Raw genomic sequence first — 15,034 nt, 5'->3', positions numbered from 1 at the left:
ACGGACGGTTTAGACAAGCTGCATGAATGGAACTCTTATACTAAAACTTCCGAAATTAATATACAACTATAAAGAGATTAAAACCAATTTGAACTAGTTATAGTCCACGCTCCTGGAGCCATAGTCGTAACTGCAAATTCTCCAATTCTATACGCTCCGTTTCAGCCCGATATCGTCGTTTCCGCTCAGCAAGACTGATATCATGATTATGTTCAGGGTTAAACTGAGTATAATGATTGACACCAGCAGAACGTCGCAGGTCCCTGGTAATAGAACTAGTTAGTAATCAGTCACAAAGTAGCTTGAAACTAGTAATTATACATACCCCGTCTGCGAGCGACTTGCTCTACTCTGCGAGCGACTTGCTCTACTCTGTGAGCCACTCGGTCTGCTCGGCGAGCGACTTACTCTGTTCAGCGAGCTTCCTCTACCACGGCCTGTAGAGCGTGGGTGAGGAGGATGAATATGGCCCGGTGAACTAGAAATAAGAAGGATCTCATCATCTGGACAGTCTGCATCCTCCTCCCTTAGCCTTGGCTTTTTCCGAGAGGGCACTTGAAACTAGTTAGAAAATACTTCTGAACTAGTTATTAGTGTCAGACTTACTCTCGCGAATTAGATGGTCATAGTGACGTCTCTCAAGTGAACTAGATCGATATGAGCTACAAGCAGCCCGTACACTATATTGCTCGACATCGCGTTCATCAAGGAGACAAGATCTAGGAGCAGTGATTAGCTTGAACCGAATGAGATATTAGTCTGAAATTATTTAAAAGCGTACTCATGAATTGCACCTGACAATGAGACATAAGTTCCCATAAAATAGGACTTATAATGACTCTGCTCCACTGCGCTGGTATGCAACCGAACTTGATTCCAGAATTCAGGTTTCATGCGAGAGCAAGCTAGACAAAGACCTGCCGCAATGACTGGATGTCTTTTGTGGATAGCCCAGTCTGTAAGATAAGGCTCGTTATCTAAATAAGTTAGTAACTAACTATAGGCTAGTTTTGTGATCATTCTTACCGATAATCAACTGGACGAGCTTATAGTAATCATCCACTGTTTCACAGTCTAGGAGACTAATCAATCTCGTTCGCGCAGTCTGGGAAATCTCGCCTTCTCGGGCAAGAAGCCTTGAGACCGTCCTGATAAAGTGTACCCGGCAGAAAATAAGGATATTTTGACACTGCCATTTCCAGTCTCGATGATAATCGATATCCTGCTCTTGAAGGTATAAACCAGGGCCTATAGTAATTAGAATTTAGTTTAAAACTAGTGAAAATCCAAGTTTCGTTTATACCTTTCACTTGGTTATAGCACATATCAACAATAATTGCTTTGAAACCACTACTGTGAAGATAATAGAAACGCGTCGGTGCTCCTGAAATATCTTGCAGGAGCTGAAAAACGTAGGTAAATAGCATTTTATAGGCAAGCGGACTTTGCCGATTCATAAATTCACGGCAAAGAGTAATGACTATTAGGATGTTAATATATCGTCTTAGTTTAATATTAGTTGATACTTACTCTTTCCGTGCTGAGGTAGAAATGTCGCGAAGATAACCTCATTAAATTCACCGTTAACCCGTTTGAATGACACATTGACCTCGAAGGCGTCAAGTCCACCCCAGATTTTTAACTGGCTATCGAGAGCGCAGATAATAATAGTGCCCCAGACCTCATCTGTATAGATTCGACGTGTGTATACCTAAGATAACTAGTTAATACGTCCTCCTTGCAAGCTCCGTTCGGACAAACAGGAGAGAGCAGTATAGAACCAATTCGTACCCTGAATTCTGGTCTGGTATTGTAATGAAAGAGAATACAATTGACATCTTGTCCGTGAGGGAAAGCCAAAGCTCGTTGCTTTTCTATAATTGCTGAGAATCGATCAAAGTTGGCGAAGCTAGTGTGTATCTCGGCAAACGATTTAGATTTATGTCTTTTAAAGAACTCCTTCAGAGCAGGACTCTTTAAAAGCATGCCTAAGAAATAGAGTCAGAATTAGTAACTGACTAGTTTATGAACTAGTTTATAACTGGTATGGAACTACTCACTCGCTGTGAGACTAGGTCCTTGGATCTCTTTCACAAGTGCAACCACTTCATCAAGGATGATCTGGGGCGGCTTGCTAGGTGGTGGAGGGGGTGGGTATGCTTTCCCCTTGAATAGAAGATCATATATGGATGTGCCACAATGTTTACCGAAATAAAGCTGCACATATATACACGGCATCCAATCTTTTGTAGACTTCCAACCCCTTGGGGATGTTTAACCACTAAGGAAAAGCTAGAACCGGCTTGGAAAACAGTTTAACTAGCATAGTGCTCCTTACTGCACTTGCTACGGCGTGTCGTGAGTTGTTCCATAGTTGCGCAATACTCAGTCTGTCTGTTTCGTTGTTGCTGTGTAACAACTTCCTGAGTGAGAAGCTCTGCCCTCTTCTGTTCTATCTTCTGAAACATTGGTATATCTGCACTATAATGGTGCAGATTCTTAATTTCGGGATCAAGAAACTCGCATGCCTTAATACCAGTGCAATGGTACATTCTTTTCTTTGCTTGACAGTCAAGGAATGTGTTAAACACCTGCGTAGTTGAACCAAACGCGCAAGTAGAATACTGTGCCTATAATATATATCAGTTCAGAACTAGTTCAGAACTAGTTTCGAGTTACTTTACCCCTGCCATCATTTTGACCACTTTCTCTCGGTCAATTGCCTCAATATATCGAAGGTTAATGATATAGGCAAATCCATGACCGTGGGAATTAGGATAGTCAGGTAGCCATTGTACATAATCAAAAGATAATGCAGACACCATTCTTACCCTGGGTAAGAGGCATTGGCATTGGCGGTAGCTAAGCTAGTTGGTAACTAATTCCATCATAGGGATCATGTTAGATTTTTACCTGAGTATCCGGGCTTGGGATAGCTGTATTCCGCTCATACAAAATTTCCTCATCGATTTGAGATACAAGCTCCTCTAGGAGATCTGTTTCTGTATGACGAGGGGGACAATCGAAATTGATGAGATCATCGATTATCTGTTCATCGGTTTCGATCGATTCAAAGGGGTTGATAGCGCTCATCTTGAAGAAGTAATTCTAAAATGGTTGCGAAGCAGTTACTTGGTAAGTAGGTTGTCCAACAAACCCCAAAACAAAGTAAATTGACTATTGTGGGCCACCGGTGACCCGACCCTGACCCTAATAATACGTATCACGTGATCAATGGAGATCCCGGTGACACGACCTCTCGAGCAGCGGGTAACGCGACCTGTAGTCTTATCAAAGGTCCTTGACCGTATCTTATCTTATCGATAAGCACGTGACCGTGCATTATCGCGACGCGCCAGACTCGACTGACCTTGAAATCCAATTTACCACATAGCTCAGCACTAAGGCTCCCTGGCAGAGACGCCATTGAAACCGGAGTGGGGTACATACGGATAATGAAGAATGGAAGGGACAATGGCTTCCGGTAAGTTGACTAATTTACCCCATCCGAAAGCGTGTCCCGATTTCTAACCCGCGGAGTTATAGACAAGGAGCACCCGCTCGAGGGCGCAGTCATATGCTTTACGTCGGTATCGCTGGAGCAAAGGGTATGTCTCGCTGAAACCCAACTGGCTATCTTGGCGACTCCAGACGCATATTGACATGCAAATCTCCAATACAGACTCAACTCATTAGCGTTGCAAAGGAAATGGGCGCATCTGAACGACCGGATTTAACATCAGACGTGACCCACCTACTCGTTGGAGCGACCGACTCCCCAAAGTACAAGTTTGTGGCCCGTGAGCGGAACGATGTGGCGGTGTTGAAGCCAGAATGGATCGAGGCTGTACGGCAGTCGTGGATGCAGGGAGAGGACACGGACATTCGAGCGTTAGAAGAACAATACAAGGTTCCTGCGTTCTTCAACCTCACGATTTGCATTACCGGGTTCTCTGATAGTGAGCTCTCAGAATACCTGCGATGAGTGGACAAAGCTAATATTTGTGGCAGTGGCCTTTCGGACCAAAATGCATGGCAGCGCCGTGGAAAATGGAGCCGAATTCCGCAAAGACCTGACCAAGAGCGTCACCCATCTTATTGCCCGAAATACGGAGGGCGAGAAGTATAGATTCGCGACGCAATGGAATATAAAGGTTGTGACCGTCAAGTGGTTCCACGACTGCCTCGAGCGCGGGATGATTCTCGACGAGGAGAAATACCATCCGATGCTTCCACTGGAAGAGCAAGGCGTGGGCGCATGGAATCGATCTTTTCCAGCGGCGAAGGCCCATGCGGGGAAAGAAAGGTCTGCTGCCACAGACAGTTCTTCAAACCCCCGGCCTAGGAAGAAGTTGCGCCGAACTGCGAGCACCAAATTGGTGGGCCAAAATGAAAATATATGGGGAGACATCATTGGTGCTGGCTTCGCGAATAGCGAGACGACAGACGCAGGGACAATCCAGACAGGGGATAATATCGAGAAGCCTAAACCCTTTATCCAAGCCGCAAAATCTTTTGCGAGCGAGACAACCTTTAACGAAACCATGGACAATCGTCATCAGTCGGAAGCACATTCAAAAGTTCCTGAGGGCTTTCTTGATGGGTCCTATTTCTTTATCAACGGCTTTTCTCCTAAGCAGATGAGTGTCTTACGACATCATCTCCAATTTAATGGAGCCCAATGTGTGGAAACACTGAGTGAATTCTCTCGCCCGAGTATACCCAAGACCGGCCAAGGACTGTACATCATTGTACCCTACAAAACAGACATATCAGAAATCCCATCGACCGATGACCTGGCCTTTGAGTGTGAGATTGTGACAGACATGTGGCTGGAAAGGTGCCTCGATGCCAGAGCACTGGTCTCACCAGAGTCGCATGTTGCAAGCACGCCTTTCCCGAAATTCCCCCTCCCAGGTAAGGATTTTTTACCACTTCATATATAAAGACTGGATTTTAATATTACTAGGATTCTCGGGAATGCGGATTTGCTCTACTGGCTTCGCGCGTATCGATCTTCTTCACCTCTCCAAGCTTGTGGAATTGATGGGGGCGACATATGACGAATACCTTACATCCAAAGCTTCCGTGTTGATTTGCAATGATCCTCAATCTGCCAGTCATGATAAACTACGGCACACTACCGAGTGGGGAATCCCAGCAGTATCCGCCGACTGGCTATGGATTTCCATTCAGTCTGGCCAGAAGAAGCCATTCGAGCCGTATATCGTCCGAAGACAGACAACGCAGAGCACTAGTAGCATGTCAAAGCCAGCTCCAAACGAATCGTCTCACCGTAACACTGGAAAAGTGCGGGACGAGCCTTCCCGAGGCTCCCCAGGCTCTCACAAAGAGAGAATCGATAAGCCCAAATCAGCGAAAACCGGCAACACTCGAATCATGCCTATCATTGGCGACGGATTCTCCCAAGAAGAGGATTCCTTCGAGCCACCCAAACCATCAGTCCCAGAATCACGATCTCCCTCGCCGGAAACGATAGCAAGAAACCAGCCATGCGAAGACCAGACCACCAACCAACCAGTACCAGACGAAGCAACTCCAGTCATAGCTCCGTCCGCACTGGACACAGCACTAAAAGGTCTTCTCCAACAAGCCCAAGCCGCCAAAACCCGACAACAAAGCGATAACACCTCCACCAACGAAGAAGACAGTCACCCTCAACAAAGAAAACGCAAGCCTCTTCTGGGTCGTGCACCATCCCATCATTCAAAACCCGAAGCCACAGGCCCCTCTCGAGCCAGTTCAATCGACACACTCAACGATGACGGGCTAGGCACTGCCCTAGAAAGCGCCGACCCAACCCGCGACAACTCACTGTCCCGCACTGATAGCCGCAACGGCCAAAGCCTCTCATCCATGTTCAGCAGTAGGAAGTTCGACTTCCTGGCTGATAGACTTCCCGCCCAAATTGATGATGAAGATGAAGAGAATCAGGAACCTCAGATGACCCAGCTAGACTACGAGGATGCTGATGCGGCTGCTATGAGGGCTGAGTTCCTGCGCGACGCCGGGAAGGACGTTGGAAAGATGAAGAAGCCTGACGCGGGTTTGCTTGGTCAGGTTCGTGAGTTGGAAGATGTTGGGTGGGGATCTGGGCGGAGGACTAGGAAGCACATTCCGAAACTCGATGATGAGTGATACTTCTTTTCTCGATTGCTTTTTTGTTCGTTGCGCGCAGGGGTTAAAAAGGATGGTCTTATGGCTTTGCATTGCGAATGGCGCTCCTTTAGCTGCATGGAGTTCGGCCGACAGATATGATTCACTTATCTTGCATCCAGTCTAGAAGAATAATACATGATCACGAGAAACAGCGATTTTATCTACTCGCAAGCCAACGAATGCTGTATTCAAACGCCCTGGCAGAGATAGGCCTCTAATGTCGACACTCTGATAACCATTCTAGAAATGGCTGGAAAAAGACTGAGGGAATTTTGATAAAGGTTGTTGTAGGAATCGTGACATCAAATTCAGATGGGAATTTAGGGCTAAAAATTGGAATGACCTCCGATGCACACCGACACGCCATGTATAGAGACACGAGAAAAGAGCGAAACTTTACTGCTCTTTTAAGAGAAGCAGTGACAGTATTCGCACAGAACAATATGACACAAAGAGAAGGGATATCGAGAATGAGAAAACGACAGAGAAAAAAAATGTACATGCCCAGAGAGATCGGGGATATGAGGCAGGACTTTTGAGAGAGTGGGGTTTGGAGGCGCGGATTGAGAAACTGCAGGCGGGGTGTATGGGTTGTTGATGCATGCACGTTTATGTTCATGCCTCAATGGCGCCTAAGCCACCAGGCAAGGGAGCATCCAGGTCGAGATCTTCCACAGTGCGACGGTTTTCACTGCTGTCGCGGAACAGGTTTGCGAAGTACTTGGTGGCGACTTCGCTCTCCTGCTTCACCTTGCTGACCTCCTGCTTGCGTCTTGCGAGATCCTCAATGTCCTGGGCCATGCTGGCCTGCAGGTTGGTTGCGGGAAGACGGAGAATGCGGCGAACTTCGCCCGAAATACGATTGGCATTTGAGTGGACGTAGTCCATTTCATCGAGGGTGGCTGCGATCTTCTTAGACAGACGAGGAGGCAAGGTGTTCGGAATAGAAGACAGCACGTAGGCTGTTGTCAAGAGGGCTTTTCCAAAGTTAGCATGAATATTCAGACGGATAGAAGACCTGAAAACTTACCAGCAGCAAGGATACTCGGGAAGAACATCCGACGCATGTTGTTCGGGCCGACAACCTTGATAGCACTGAGTGCGCTATCTACCCAGCTAAAGCCACCGAAGACCCTGCCACCAAGAACAGTGACAGCGGTCATTGCCACGCCAGTGCCTGCCATCTTCTCCTGGCGCTCCCAGAGACCAGCAATGTCAAAGAAGTCCCAGAGCTCGACCTCTGTGTGGACTTGTCGACCACTCAAGTGGCGACGGCCGCGACGGAACATTAGATCTGCACGGAAATTGAGAGCAGAGAATTTGTCCTCGCCAATGTGCAACAGACCAATGTTCTGAATGAAGCCGACTCCCTTGACTGTCTTCTCACGGGCATAATCCTCACACCCAGTGACGGCTGAAGAGATTTGATCCAGCATTGCAGCCTTGAGATCCTCGGCGTATTGGAAGACTGAGAAAAGACCGGGATAGTCAACACCAAGGTCTGCCTCGGAAACCCGAGCAATGGTGTCATTCAAAGTGGATCGGGTGTGGCTGTAGACATCCTCACACGACTCGTCGATGGCCTTTTCAACGCCCTCCGCAAGCTCGCTCTTCTTCTTCTTGCCGTTCTCGTATGCAGGCTCTAGTTCTGATAGTTCCCCCGTCACGCGCTTGAGCTCTGACTGAGCGATATCGCGATTGACCGTTGCAAGCGAGTTAAGATCAGCAAGCAGGTTGAGCAGGTAGGTTCGCGCAGGCGCAAGCTTGGACCGGGATCGTTTCTCGAGAACAAAGCGTCGCAAAGCGCCTTCCAAATTTTCAAAGTCCTGGATCTTTTCCCTTTCCTTGCCTTTGCCCTTATCACCGTCATCATCATCGTGAGGGTCATCGCCTCCACCATCCCCACCCCCAGAGCCAGATTGTGGCATGGGAGGGGCCACGGGAATAGCGTTACTCGACACAAAGTGAACAAGTTCATCGGCCTCCTTGTATGTGCGAGGGCTGAGCTTGCCCACTTGGTCGAGAATCAGGCGCTCACAGCGTTGCTTGTCCCGGATCTGATCAAAGCCGTTCACCACCATGAAAATGTAAGCCTTCTCATGTGCAGCGTTTAAGATAAACTCTTTCGCCGAAAGGGTGAAGTGGTTGGCCGCAGACACCACGAAGACAACGACGTCGATTTCTTCCTGTCTAGCAAAGACGGCAGTTGTCTTCAAAGAGTCCGAGTTCAAGCCTGGCGCATCAATTAAAGCGATATCCACCACACCATTGTTGAGGAGAGACTCGTCAATAGATCGGACATCCTTGATGTAGACCTTGCATTGCATATACTTTGAGTTGTCGACCACGATGTTCTCAAGTTCGGCGAGAGGATAAACATCGTACGTGCTTTCGTCGTTGCGGCTGTATTGGACGTCCTTGTGCACTGCATGCACCTCCTCAATTCCGCCATTCTCCCGAGCGTCCAACACCTCACAGAAAAGACTGGTACAAGGCTGTTGATCTTCAGGCAAGACCTTCCGTCGAAGTAGAGCATTGCAGAATGTTGACTTTCCAGCATTCAAATCACCTGTTACCAGCACCTTGCTTGATGTATCCTCGATTCGGTCTCGGAGGTTGAGAAGATGCTTGACGCTCTGACTGATCTTGCCATCTAGCAGTGACGCAATTGAGGCTTTCTCCAGCGAGTGTACCAGCTCAGCCTGAGACAGTGCACCCAACTTTAGATCCAGCTTCAAAATCGAGAATTCTTGGGCGATTTGAGGGGTCACCAAGCGAGGCTCAGGCGTGGCGCGGCGCTCGGCAGTGACACTAGATTCTCCGAAATTATCTCCACCTGCTGTGGTCGAAGCACGCTTCAGCGGTCCAGGCCGTGGAGGAGTCGATGGTCTGCCACGACCTTCTCCGGTGTCTGTGTTGGTACGGTGAAGTTGCGGCTGCTCCGAGGGCGAAAGAGGGGCGTTTTGCACAGAAGGATAGTGAGCCGGCCATTGGCGGTTCATATCCTGCAGCTCCTTCAAAGTATCGATGGTTCGGGAGATGGCACGACCAAGTTTGGTCCGATTCGAGTTGCTAAAAGGGCAGCTGTTAGCACTTCAGAAGGCCAAGAAGTATTTTGAAGATTCCGCATACTAAAGCAGTTGGTGAACATGGTTCGCGACAACTTGTTTCTCATGTTCGGCTAGGGCGCGAAAACTCATGTTAGTCAAACTGTATATAGAAGAGCCATTATATCAACATCTTCTTAGGTAACTCACCAGCAGGATTCCACTCGCCGGGACGCGTCGGAGTATGTATGGGAGTCGGTCGGTCCTCCATAAGTCCGGCACGCCAAGCGGCGTTCGAGTCGCCCTCGATGGCGCTTCCATCCGCGATGCTGCCTCCGTATCCCGAGTCCTGATTCAGCGACGTCATCAAGCCCGTGGCACTTTCCGAGGTCGAGCCGTTGCCCACAGTCATGTAGGCTGGCGGGGGTGGGAAGAAAGGGTTCCGTTCTTCATCTTCGCCGGGGAAGCGAGATGATCCAGCTCTCGAGGAGCCCTCGCCGGGGTAATATTCCTGACTCATGGCGAGGTTTGAGCCATACAAGTGTTTTTGTTTGGAAGTTGGATGGGGAGATTTCCAAGTCAAAAGTGACGTTTGGGCTCAAAGCGGTTTAGACTCGGCATGTGACCAGGTACGGTTGGTTACCGTTATCTTACGTCCCGCCTTGATGTCACAGCCCTCTGTAGCTCCCCTCATATTGAAATCATGAATGTGAGTTGTCTACAATCTATTCGTGGTACATTACTGATGTCTCTATCAGGTCATTGAATGGGCCTTCGGCAAGCGTATGACGCCTGCGGAGCGTCTGCGCAAGCACCAGCGGGCCTTGGATCGAACACAGCGTGAGCTGGATCGAGAGCGCACGAAGCTGGAGAACCAGGAGAAGAAACTGGTGCAGGATATCAAGAAGAGCGCAAAGAATGGCCAGATTGGAGCTTGCAAAATTCAGGCCAAGGATCTGGTGCGGACACGAAGGTCAGTCTGCACTCCTGCGCTGCCTGTCGACCTTGAGCTGACTATAGAAACCGAGCAGATATATTCAGAAATTCTACCAGATGCGCACACAATTACAGGCCATCTCGCTTCGTATCCAGGTATGAGAAAGGCTGCTATGTCCACCCGACCCCACCCCGCTTCTACGGATGCTTACCATTGTTTACCCAACAGACCGTCCGAAGCAACGAGCAGATGATGCAGTCCATGAAGGGCGCGACTATGCTCCTGGGCAGCATGAATCGGCAGATGAATCTTCCTGCCCTTCAACGCATTGCGATGGAATTCGAACGAGAAAACGAAGTTATGGATGAACGACAAGAGATGATGGACGATGCGATCGACGAGGCTACAGGAATCGAAGGCGAAGATGAGGAAGGAGAGGACATCGTCAAGGAGGTGCTCGATGAGATTGGTGTTGACCTGGGCATGTCGGTTCGTTACCTTATCTATACTGGGACAGATGTATCATGTGCTAATTCATCTCATAGCTCGGTGAAACACCTTCGGACATACAACAAGCCGAAGCCGCCAGCAAGACACCTGTTGCGCAAGCCGTTGGTGGCGGTAGTGGCGGTGGTGGCGGAGGCGGCGCTGATGCAGGTGATGATGACCTCCAAGCAAGGCTGGACAGCCTTCGACGATGATGACCATAGTTCTACTCCCCAGTTTTCGTATTCTACTTTGTTCATTACCAGGATCTGCAGCCGGATTTGGTTTTTTTCGGCGTCAGCCTCCATTTTCATAGTCGCCTTTTATCCCGATGTGTTAGCGTTTACTACAGTTGAAAGTACTTGGCTTTGCTGCCTAAGATATATTTACCCGATCTAGACATGACAACGCGTCAAGTTGAAGGTCTAGTCTACAATATAGCTCCTACGTCAATGAAAGCATGTTCATTATTAAATGCCATACTTATGATAATATCTGGTGATCTCCTGAGCGTCAGGGAGCCCAGCGTCGTGGTGCCTTTCTACCTTGACAGCATAATGGCAAAGGTTATGTAGATCAGCGCCTGGTGAGTTCTTGCGTTCATGTGCAAGAAAGACCACAGCGAAAGCTGTATTAGAAAGGTTCTAAGGTTAGTATAACTCATAAATAACTGGGGGAGGAGAACTAACATCCTGTACCTAGTGTTCCATAGATCTACATACGCTGGCCGAGGCTCTCACATATATTCGCCACGCGATGAAGTAAATCATCCCTCTTGATTGGGATCACATGGTCCATCAGTTTCGAGTCGATCTGTGTCTGAAAAGCGTGTCCAACAGTCCGACTCGGGTTGTATCCGGGAAAGTCAGTATGCTCGCACCTTGAAATGTTTAAATCATCGCGCATTTGAAGTGAAATGTGAATTCTATCCTGGTAGACTCGATTGAGTTGAGGACATTTCCTGGATAGTCACTCTTCTAGTTAACAGCTCCCGGACACGATAGGCAAACCCTTGTTTCCAGAGCTTTGGGGACTATCAGCCCTTTTCGGTCGAGAATCAAGCCATATTGACAATAACTTACTAGACCCAAGTCTACCTCGAACTGAAATGATAGGATTTTTTCGAGGGGTTGAGCATGGGTTATATGCTAGATTAAAACAAAAACAAGTTTTATAAAACCACAATTTCTTCACAGAACGAGCAAATCGAGAAGTCACCAAAGAACCAAAAATGGCTCTAAAACGGTAGTCCAAGATCACAAAGTCTTTCGCAACAGTAGCCTTTGTCTCTCGAGCCATAATTAGAAGCCAGACATGCGAGACTCTCCAGACTGTTTCGAGTTTACAGGTTTGTCAAGGAGAGGATCCAGAATGACCCGAATCAAATGCCATGACTTATCTGGAAGAGACATTCAAAATGAGGTGGTAGTTTGGGATCCCGCACTAAATTTGAGGTAGTTATCACGATTTGATCCGTAATCACCAAGCGGCAAGAGGTAAGCACTAAAGCGGAAAGGGAAAGCCCAGAGTTGCCGGCCACTATGCGGCACATACGTACTTCAAGGAGGCTTTTCACTTCAAGGTAGAAAAATTAAGATAAAACAAAGCTACAACGCACGGGGCATCCGATTAAAGTTCGAACTATTTGAAGCCCGGGTGAATACCAAGAGGCTTATAGATGTTGGCGGCATCAGATGCATTGTGGTCGCAAGTGATCGTGATCTTCCCTACCAAGGTTGTTGTACCTAAGCGAAGATATTAAGTGTTGAATAACCTGGCCCCTAAATATTTCGTAATCTACATTGGTAGCGAGAATACAAAAAAGACATGCATGAACAAGCAACTGCCTGGTGAGGCTGAGGAAGCTGATGAGGCTGTTTTGGGTGCCCAAAGCTTTTGGGGCGGCTCTCCGTCTATCGGCGGGCGCAAGGGTCTTAGATCAGCGCTTTACCAAAATGGAGGGATGGGGCTGAAAAGTTCGTGAAGCTCAGATATTCTTTGAAGGACTTGACTAACCAATCGATTCAATTCGATGCAGTCATCTATCCGGAAACCATCGCCGAGGTCCCGTTATTGGAGCGTTGACTCTGCCCGGGTGTCAAATCATGCAGCCTGTAAGGGCGAGTGAGGCTGACCGCTGATCTTTGGGGAACACGGGACTGTTTCGAGTGTACCAAGCGCGTTAGGAGGAGGCTCTGATTTCACCCAGGTCACTCCAAATTTGGCTTGGATATTTTAAAGAGTCAGATATAAATATACCTAGCGTAGTCGGGAACGAAGAGGATATCCTACACTGCAGAATTGTCTGATCTTCGCTCCTGGCACTTTAGGCAGAGCTATTTATGTGCAACACCGTGGCCTCTTCTCTTCTATTAGAACCATGACTACATTCCATCTGGATGATACTGCAAATGACTGCCAAGAGAGCTGTTCGGGTTCGGTCCGGGCGCAGCCATCACAAGTATCACCCCAGATTCGAACCAACACCGTCCACTTTGACGACCAAAATGACTCTTGCTCGACACGGATACCGATACCTTCACTCGAACAGGCGCCAAATACAACAGTCTATGAAGGCTATAAGTTCTTCAAAGCTGATCCTAGCCCGGGCCAAAAGGCGGCATGGACCCGGGTGGAGCGTACTAAGATGCATCTTGACCAAAGCGAGTTCTACAAGATGGTACAAAAACGAGCAAATAAGGTTTCAGCAGCACAGCAGTATCAAAATCTCTCTGACACTCGCCGTGCTCACGTGAACCAACTAATCCATGAGCAACGGCGTAGTGACCCCAATGTTGAGTGGAGTTGCGTCTATGCGAAGGAGCGCGACAGGCCTGCAAAGGCCCGCAACGCTCATCGCAATGATTACGAAACTGTCTCTATGGACATTATCCTCATGCGGAGGCCTATGAAGACCAAATCTTACCCTAGGACTCCGATGGGCGATTTGGTGGATCTTGGGGTTCCTTTCCGTTTAGATGGAGACGATCTCCAGAAGACGCCCATGCGCTCCGAAATAGTTTCGCAAGAGCGACCCCCGGAGCTGTCCGGTCTCCATTTTGTGCCCTCTAATATATGGCAGCAGAAAGACCGGCCTCTTGCCCTGGTGCAAACTATGATGCCGGGCCATGTGACCCAAGGACCACTTCCTCACCCTGTGTCTGTCACTACTCCATTTACTAGGTTGGAGCTGGGCCAGGCTTCGACCCCTGAAACCTTTGATATAAACGCCAGAAATAGACATGAGAAGTGAGTCAATATGCATAAATCCCAATCAAAATCCTAATTAAACTCTCTGCTGCTGTGGGAGTAAACCTGACGTTTAGAGTGTTATAGTGCATGCAATGGACAAACCAATGTCGATAAGGATGGAGGCTGGTCATCTGAAGCTTCTAGCGGGGAGGATGATGACTCCATGATTTTTGATCAATCTCAATCCGATGCAAGCTCTACGATTGAGGGCTCAGGAAATATGGATTGCGATTATGCGGACCGTCTAACTCCCCAGGAGACTACATACCAGTCGCGGTCTCGTAGCCCCACTCATCGTGACGCCAATCATGGCTCTCACTACCGCAAGAAGTCGAGAGGTCGTCATATGGAGAGAAAGGAGAGATATTACGCTTGGAGGCATTATCACATTGACATGAAGGGTGTTAAAAATATCCTGCCTGCCATGCGTGCACGGGGCCCCGGAGCAGGAAATGCAGATCCTAAGCTCTGGGAGAAAAGGTATCGGATCCAACGGATGGACGATGAGGAGGTACGCAGTCGACTTATTGACTGTGAGGCAAGAATTGAACAGTGGGAAAGAGCCTTTGAGCATCAAACACGACTACTGCAGCAGAATATTGAAGAATCGCGCCATTTGCAGCGGTCTCGATCTTTCTGGGATTTCTCCCAGGTGCCCACTCATTGTGGATGTGACTGCCCAAAGAATGGGCATGATGAACAGTGAACATCGCCACTCTTTTTATCACTTTCGGTTTAATAGCATTGTGCTTTGAGAGCAGGGGAGGGGCTGTTGTGATTTCACTGATTTGACTTTATATGGAGGATCTATGCTTAATCTGGGTTGGAGGGAATTCTCTGCTAGAGATAGGAGGTGTATCTATAGTGTCTTACGCAAATATTGAAAGATGGATATTTGCTTCACAAGAAAGATGCACCCGATGACTAGGGAATTCTCGGCCTGGAGCTATCGAACAAGCTCAACAGCTAGGACCTAGACAGGATCTATAGTATGCGCGAATAGCTCAATTATAAGCTATTATTTATTCTTGAACAATGTCCCATAAAGTTCTCGTAGAGTACTTCCAAGGGTCTTTAGGTCCACATAAAAAGTGCCGGCTTGGAAGTAACCCAAGTATAAAACCGGTGGATC

General features: G+C 48.1%; 4 protein-coding genes across 4 annotated transcripts; 3 read left to right on the top strand and 1 right to left on the bottom strand.

The window, feature by feature from the left end:
- Positions 1-3,515: 3,515 nt before the first annotated feature.
- On the top strand, positions 3,516-6,159 carry N7443_002634 (uncharacterized protein; the record flags this gene model as incomplete). Its single annotated transcript, XM_056882690.1, has 4 exons — positions 3,516-3,608; positions 3,683-3,959; positions 4,012-4,917; positions 4,970-6,159. Coding segments are annotated over 4 exons (2,466 nt in total), but the record flags the coding sequence as incomplete, so codon positions are not given.
- A 636-nt stretch (positions 6,160-6,795) lies between these two features.
- Positions 6,796-9,747, bottom strand: N7443_002633 (mitofusin; the record flags this gene model as incomplete). Its single annotated transcript, XM_056882689.1, has 4 exons — positions 6,796-7,157; positions 7,211-9,252; positions 9,313-9,361; positions 9,438-9,747. The coding sequence occupies 4 exons, from the start codon at positions 9,745-9,747 to the stop codon at positions 6,796-6,798; spliced, it is 2,763 nt and encodes a 920-aa protein (XP_056744530.1).
- Positions 9,748-9,930: 183 nt separating this feature from the next.
- On the top strand, positions 9,931-10,865 carry N7443_002632 (ESCRT-III subunit protein DID4; the record flags this gene model as incomplete). Its single annotated transcript, XM_056882688.1, has 5 exons — positions 9,931-9,936; positions 9,986-10,200; positions 10,259-10,319; positions 10,393-10,653; positions 10,710-10,865. 5 exons carry the CDS (start codon positions 9,931-9,933, stop codon positions 10,863-10,865), a joined length of 699 nt encoding a protein of 232 aa, XP_056744529.1.
- A 2,165-nt stretch (positions 10,866-13,030) lies between these two features.
- On the top strand, positions 13,031-14,608 carry N7443_002631 (uncharacterized protein; the record flags this gene model as incomplete). The annotated part of the gene is made up of 2 exons (XM_056882687.1): positions 13,031-13,899; positions 13,987-14,608. 2 exons carry the CDS (start codon positions 13,031-13,033, stop codon positions 14,606-14,608), a joined length of 1,491 nt encoding a protein of 496 aa, XP_056744528.1.
- Positions 14,609-15,034: the final 426 nt, after the last annotated feature.

The sequence above is a fragment of the Penicillium atrosanguineum genome, assembly GCF_028827265.1.
Source record: "Penicillium atrosanguineum strain IBT 20685 chromosome Unknown utg000002l_segment0_segment0, whole genome shotgun sequence".
Lineage (NCBI taxonomy): Eukaryota > Fungi > Ascomycota > Eurotiomycetes > Eurotiales > Aspergillaceae > Penicillium > Penicillium atrosanguineum.
The sequence above is the reverse complement of the archived record's forward strand: the minus strand, read 5'-3'. Positions and strand labels throughout refer to the sequence as shown.